The sequence below is a fragment of the Neolamprologus multifasciatus genome, chromosome 7 (assembly GCF_963576455.1).
Source record: "Neolamprologus multifasciatus chromosome 7, fNeoMul1.2, whole genome shotgun sequence".
NCBI lineage: Eukaryota > Metazoa > Chordata > Actinopteri > Cichliformes > Cichlidae > Neolamprologus > Neolamprologus multifasciatus.
The window spans coordinates 14,090,301-14,097,760 of NC_140445.1; the positions used below are offsets into that span (position 1 = coordinate 14,090,301).

Consider the following 7,460-nt stretch of genomic DNA (forward strand, 5'->3'; position numbering starts at 1 on the left):
TCTCACTGTTTTATTCTTTTATTACAGAAAGCAGACCTTTTGGAAAGTGCCATCAGGTCTGTTGTCACATTTAGGTCACTGGAGCAAGTTGGAAAGAGTCCGTGAGATTTATAAACCTTGTCTAATTGATGTTCCAGGTGAGATAAATGATGGGTATTACTTTATAGAGCCTGTTTTATAAGTATTATCAATTTACCTAATAAATATAATTGAATTTAGTCTGTAAATTAATTCTGTCTGCTTACAACTAAATCTATAATTTAGCTGGAAACAGACAGAAGTGCTTATTAGTGTATTAAAGCACTCACATTTGGAGGCTGGCATAGAAGCAGAATGAGAGATTAGTCAATAAAATGCAGTCATATAAAAATATGTGAAAATGTTATATTGATGATAAATACTGTACACCAATAAAAATGTCTTTATTATTTATAATGTATCATAAACATTTTATTAAATGCTTACATGTTGCTTGTAAATGCCATTCTGTCATCCGCTGCTTTTCCATCTCACTTTTGGGCTTTGGAGGTCATTATTTGTGCTATTTGTATAACAAAAATAACAAAATGACATCTTTGACTCTAATTTGTCAGTTTGGTCTTTACTGAGATTGAGTTTGACACACCTGTTCTCTCCTAAATTGCTAATGTGGATTCTGGATTTTGAGCATTCAGTGTGGAAGTGTTCATATAGATATATCTATATATATCTATGTGTGTATATATATATATATATATATATATATATATATATATATATATATATATATATATATATATATATATATGTATATATATATATATATAGATAGATAGATAGATAGATAGATAGATAGATAGATAGATAGATAGATAGATAGATAGATAGATAGATAGATATGTAAGGCAAAGAACTTAACAGCATCACAAATAACGCAAACTTACTTTTCTGTAGAATAATTATTTGCTACTTAAGCCTAACTTCAATGTTCATTGCTGCCTCTTTTTTTTAACTTAAATAAGTTTATACCTGATAGAGAATTTGATACAGTTAACGCTAAACAAAGATTTCAGATTCATCACTATAATCATTTAAAATCTAAATACCTTTTGGACTGAGCTTGTAAAGAAACGAGGGTTGATTCGTGTTGTGGCATAATTGAAAATGGTTTTTATTTGATCATTTACACTGAATTAATATAAACATGTCCATGAAACAAAACGGTTCAAACATTTAAGAAAGTCATAGCTGAGAATAAGCACAGACATAATTTTGGAAACATAAGTTATCACAAACTGACCAAATGGGAACAAGAGCGCTTCCGCTACACAAAACATCCTATATAACAGATTATAGTTAAGTCACTTTCAATGTCTTAATTCAGAGTATTTCCCCCCTTTTTATTTTTGCTTTGGACAGCACATGCAGTCAAGTCTTTTATTTATTTACTTTTTTTTACCCCCGTTCCTGTCAAATCAGTCTCCCTCCTGGTGAATCGTCCATGTTTTCCTTCTTTTAAATCTCCAGGTGTGTGGCTTTTGCGTGGCCAGTGTGCATCCCTTTGGTCTTATAGAGTTGCATGCTGTGCAGCAGGAGGGGGGAAAGGGGGGAGATTGAATCTGTGATCTAGTTTTTGTGGTTAAAAGTATCCACAGAATTTGTCTTCAAAAACCTTCAGTCACCGAGCAAATATCACCGAGAGCCCCGCGGCAATCATGGCGAGGGCTGGATGTGCCCAATAAATAAATAAATAAGTGAATAAATACCGAACTCACGCATCGGTTCGTTTAAATAGAGAAATAAATAGCTGATCGAGGCTACATGCGAAATAATAAATTATAGCCTAAAACAGAACCAGTCATATGGTTAATAAAGGCCAAAGGGCCCAATGAATAATGTCAGTTCTCCCCCTTTCTCGTGAACTGGGTAGAAGAAGAAGAAAAAATGTTATCTGAACAAATATCCCGGGTGTATTTGTCCCACTGTGCCTCTTTGGGTGGACTGGGTGGGTAAGAACAAAATGCACAAGATCTCTGTAGTTGGTGAAAGAAAAGCTCGTAGCGCTGACCGTCGTCACTAGGTGAAGCTCATGGATACTGTGTGCTCCAGCGCTTTGCGGCGCAGAGAGGCGATGCTTGTCCCTCTCCAGACGTCACTGTCCGGGGAGCTACACAGCTGAGGCGACCCGGTCACGTTCGTCGGGCCGGATAGAGACGCGGGGACCATTCCGGGGAAAGTGGGCTGGTAGAGGTGCGACTGCAGCCCGGAGCCGTTCGACGACATGTTGGATAGACCCATGGAGTTGGGCGGTGGTCCGGCTCCAAGGCTGCACTGAGACAGGGACTGCGCCATGGCCTGCTGGCGGCCCAGAGCGGGCGGGAGCTGCAGCTGAGACACGCCAGGCATCCCTGCCGTGGCCCAGCGGGTGTCGTTGGCGTGGAAGGAGCAGAGGCTGTCGCCCATAGCCGCTGCTGCCGCAGCTGCGGATGGGAACTGAGGCAAACCGTGGTGCGTCGGCAGCAGAGTCCCCGGAGCCCGGAACACGTTGGTGGTCTTCTTGCGCTTCTTCCACTTAGCGCGTCGGTTCTGGAACCAGACCTGCAGACAAAGACGGGAGGAGTCAGGGGGAGCTGAGTCAGTGACTTTAGTGACAGGTCACGTTACCAACGCTGGGAGCACCAATAATAATAATAATGTTGTTTTTTTTGTTTGTTTGTTTTTTTAAAAAAAAAAAAGGTCATAATATCAATGTGTGATCATGGAAAAGCACCAGCAATAAATCACAGCAGAAATACAGATTTATGAATTTTGGTTAAATTCTTAAATAACAGCTGTTTGCAGTAATGAGTGAACATTCACATTAAATCGAAAACATATTTCCACGATCTTAATGGTTGAAAGGTTTTATTTTTTTATATTATTTTAATTATTCATTGCCGTTGACGTCGTGGTGCCGATTTTTATTATTTTATTTTTATTTTTTTAAGAAAGAGAGAGAGACCTATTTATTTTTTAAGGTTCAACCAGATTTTTCTGTTAAATATTTTCTACCTTAAAGTTATTTTGTGGGCTATTTATTATTATTATTATTATTATTATTATTATTATTATTATTATTATTATTATTATTATTATTATTATTTGTAGCAGTAGTAGTAGCAGTCGTCGGATAGTTTGAGCCACATTTTATCAGATTCCTGTGCTACATCCGGCCTGGGATAAAAAAGGCAATGTTATTGCTGCTGTAGAGCGGTGGTTTGCTCTGTTATTCCCGGAGTCCCCGTGCTTCTGTGGGTCTGGCTGTAAGCGGGCGTCTATAATTAATGTGAAGATTTGGTTGAGAAAGTGGGGCGCAGTAATAAGAACGGGACAATCGCACTCTCTTCCCCCGGAGTAGCCCAGCCGTGAAATCCGGCCTGAAATGCATTACACTTCAAAGGAAAGAAAACGCAATTTCTCATCCCCCCTTAAAAAACAGAAATAAAAATGAGACAGAGTGCATCTTCAGCGCGTCCGGCATTAAGACGCAGACAGCGGTGACAGGCCCATCGCTAAATCGAATCTGGATCTTGCTTCTTATTTTCTGTGCTGTCATAATAGCAGATGAGCGTCATTTCGCTAATTTAGATTTTATGTAAATGGCGGAGGGACTGAATGGACTCTTGCAATAATACTAATGATTATTATGGGGTATTATTTCACATGCGAGCGATCCAAGCGCAATTGCCGTTCTCATCCAATAAGGCCACTGAAGTGGCAGCATTACAGCGAGAATGAAATGCAGTCTGATGAAGTTGTAGACTGACCATCAGTGTTAGTTCAGGACTGTTAAAAGGTTGATACGAGGCGATTAATCGAGTATAATTAAGCTGCCGTCAGCATTTGGTTCCCTGTAGATGGATTACATGCGGCAGACACTGGAATTTGGGCCATTTTAATAAGTAAATATTAAAATAAAGCACCCTCGGTTTTTAAAAGAAAAGTGATATTTTATAAAGTTTGAATAAAATCAAATTAAATACTACAAACAACCCAATTAATGCACCTTTTTTTTTATAACGAAAGGATGGCATGTTAGTATCAAGCTTTTTTAATAACACCTGCACTCGTTATGTTCAATGTGAAGATAAACCGCAGTGTGCGTCAGACACATTAACATTAAAAATAATTAAACTATAAAAACCTAATAATATTAATAATAGACGGATGCCATAAAACGTCGTTTATTTTATTTTATTTTATTTTTTACAATGACTACAATTCTGTGAAATACTAAAACTTGTTTTTTGCATTCCTTCTTAGGCAATATTTTGATATGTCAACCAAGCAATAAGCTTGATTATTTGCACAAATTGATATAACACATTCCTCTAGCTTAGAATTTGGTTTTTGTGAGAAAAAATAAAAGAGTAAATTAAACAAAAGAATCTAAAATCTTAACCCTGACTGTTTTTTTGTTTGTTTTTTTGCATCCTAATAAAGTGTTTCAGTAAGCTTCCTCTAAAGAGCCGTTGTAGCGTCTGCAGAGTAACTTAATTGTGTTATGTTGCAGTAACTACTGAGCTCCAAATAAAAGCATTTGGGCATTTTTAAATAGTTCAATATTTAATCACTTTAATGTGCAGGTATTATTTTGTTGCATTTTCGGTACTCGGGGAGATATTATTTTTAACGCCTGTATGTTTCAAATCTGGGCTTTCAAAAGTTAATTTTCATCCATTTCTTATCAACATCACACTCCCAGCCGCCCCCACCTGTACTCTGGACTCCGTCAGGCCGATCCTCAGAGCCAGTTCCTCCCGCATGAAGATGTCAGGGTAGTGTGTTTTGGCGAAGCTCCTCTCCAGCTCGTTGAGCTGCGCCGGCGTGAAGCGGGTCCGGTGTCGCTTCTGTTTCTGGGGCTGCTGCCCTCCAGACTGGTTGGGGTTGTTGTTGCTGTTGTTGTTCTGCTGCTGTTGCTGCTGTTGTTTGTCCTGCTCTTTGCTGTTCACCTGCACCGGGTTGGATCCCCCGCCGCTGGTGATATCGTCACCCGGGAGCATCGTAGTCCCTTCCACGCCGTCCGGGCCCGGGCCGAGCTCCCCGGAGTGTCCCGGGTCAGGTCCCCCACCGCCGAGCCTGCATTTCAAAGCCTCCCTGTGGCCCAGGAGCTCCGCCGCGGCATCCTTCATCCCTGCACAGACAACCGCAGCAGGTGAGAGCTGCACATTAAACACTTGGTCTATACAGGAAGGAAAAGGAACATGTTAAGCAAAGGCAGTGACATATTCAAATGCACACAACAAGCATGCCTTACATGCGAAAAGGCGGATTTAGGAGCCGCTGAAGCAGTTTAGGCTGCAGTAGAAGATGAAGCAGTTGTTGTGCATGCTTTAAACGCCTCAACACAAATACAGACATTTAAAAAAAGAAAAGAAAAGAAAGAACAGAAACAGCCACTGCAGTTATTTTCAAGAGACAGCATGCACATTGCAATCTGCTCCTTAAATACTCTTCATTCAATTTGATCACACTGGTATCTTGGAAAATTGTTAAATCAAATTACGCAGTAATATAATAATAATAATTACTTTTCCAATGAATTAAGCGAGTTTAGCTCACTTCAGCCCCATTAAGATCACATAAGAAGCAAATTGACAATTTCTGAGCTTGATTTAAGATTAGAAGTTCCTCCAGCTTACAGTAGAGTTGAAGACCGGAGTTTGGTGATGTTAACTCACCGAGGCGAGCATCCAGGAGGTCGGCATGAGATAGCATTGCGCACCGCTCCAGGGCGAAATGCTATTCCCAAAAAAAAAAAAAGGAAACGAAAAAAAGAAAAAAATCTCTATGACTTTAACCTATTTAAGAAAAATATATAGCCTAAATGAAAGCAAATTCGGTTTGTGGTTAAAAGGGAGGTTCGTTGCATTATAATGTAGTTTAGCGAAATGGGGAGGCGCTTAACAACGGAATGAACCCATGAGCTTCTCCAAACGAGGACCAATCAGAGTTGAAGCCTGAGGTATGTCAGCTTTAGCCCGAGACCCGAGCACCCATTCCACCTGCTCCTCCTCCTCCTTCTCCATCCTCTCACATCCACAAGTTCATTCCTCCTCATTCCTGTAATTGGCTTTGATTTCTCCCCCCAAATTACATCCAATAAAATAACCTGATTTAATATCTGAGCGAAAGCTTCGACCCGCTCAAGAAATGTTGGATCACCACAATATTTGTTTAATTGCGCACGCTGCTCTGCGCGTGCTTTTACAGCAAGCCTCTCGGACAAGAATTATTATTACTCGTATTAGGAAGAACCACATAAAGAGATACCACATGACAGCTACGAGTCTGCATCTTTTAATACTGCTTCTTCTTATTCATTTCTTTTCTCTTTTAGTCAGCTTGACGATATCATCCACCTATTTACGACATTAAATACCTCTTGGAGGTCAGACTTTTTTTTTTTCTTTTTTTTTATTTCTCGTTACTGGAATCAACTAACTTTGTGACCAGGTTAATGTTCAAGGCCAGCAGGTTTATATAAAATTCGTCATATCTGAGCACTTTGAAATAAAAGCAGTATAAAGTGGATGTGATCTCCTGTATAGTTCCAAGGAGGGACTCGGTCTAAATGATGTGTGAGCAAATTAATTCAGCGAACAGTAAAGTGAGGATGCTCGCCTTTGATAAAGGGACACAGTCAGCCTAATATACCCGAAAGTCTGACACCTGAACAGATAGTCTGACAACACGGGCAACCACGTAATCATGTTTCCAACACTTTCAGGTGGGGATGGGGGGGAGGCATCAGTTGTTTTTTTTAAAATCATCTGTCTAAATTATGTTGAAGAAACAAGAAAAAGCTTTTAAAAATTAACGGAAAACTCTCTTTGTCAGTAAACCACCATTAGACTCAATTAGCACGCCTGCTTTTTTTTTTTTTTTACTAGCCTACACACACATGCACACAACAGTCTGCTACATTATATATTTAAAAAGAAAAAAAACTTAAGACAGATGTCGGAACGTTTTGAGAGAACCGGTTTATTTATTGTGTGCTGGGGGAAAAAAATAGAGACACAAAGGAGGCGTCCGAGCGTGAACCCGGGGCTCGATTGGGTCTCTTTTCTTCGTCCGTCCGGGCTTCAGTTGCCTCCGCGCAGCTTTTATTTGCATGCAATCTGGTGGCACAAGTGACACACTGGGAGGGATGGGTGGATGGATGGACGGAGAGGAGAGGAGTCGTGCTCGGGGGTCTGTTTGGGATGTGGAGGGGGGGAGGGGGGGACTTGGAGATATTTCTCGTCTCTATTTGTTTCTCTCCAAGGCTCCATTTGAAAGCCGGACTTGAGGTAGCTGTGAAGATTTTTTTTAAGCCGGAGCTAGCCGTTTTAAATCCATATTTTACAAACCAAAAAGGGTCTATGTCATTACTGATCGCATTAATACTCGAATGCAAAAGTGAAATATATTCTTCCTCTGGCATTGTGTTTTAGGAA

General features: G+C 40.1%; 1 protein-coding gene across 2 annotated transcripts; it reads right to left on the reverse strand.

The window, feature by feature from the left end:
• Positions 1–1,130: 1,130 nt before the first annotated feature.
• otpa (orthopedia homeobox a) lies at positions 1,131–7,221 on the reverse strand. Of its 2 annotated transcripts, none has more exons than XM_085167890.1 (3): positions 5,661–7,221; positions 4,734–5,152; positions 1,131–2,577 (listed from the first exon to the last, which is right to left on the reverse strand). In XM_085167890.1, the coding sequence occupies exons 1-3, from the start codon at positions 5,734–5,736 to the stop codon at positions 2,056–2,058; spliced, it is 1,017 nt and encodes a 338-aa protein (XP_085024016.1). In that variant the 5' UTR covers positions 5,737–7,221; the 3' UTR covers positions 1,131–2,055. The 2 variants fall into 2 exon arrangements, with proteins under 2 accessions (XP_085024016.1, XP_085024017.1); XM_085167891.1 differs by having other exon boundaries at positions 5,700–7,220.
• Between the last annotated feature and the right edge of the window lie 239 nt (positions 7,222–7,460).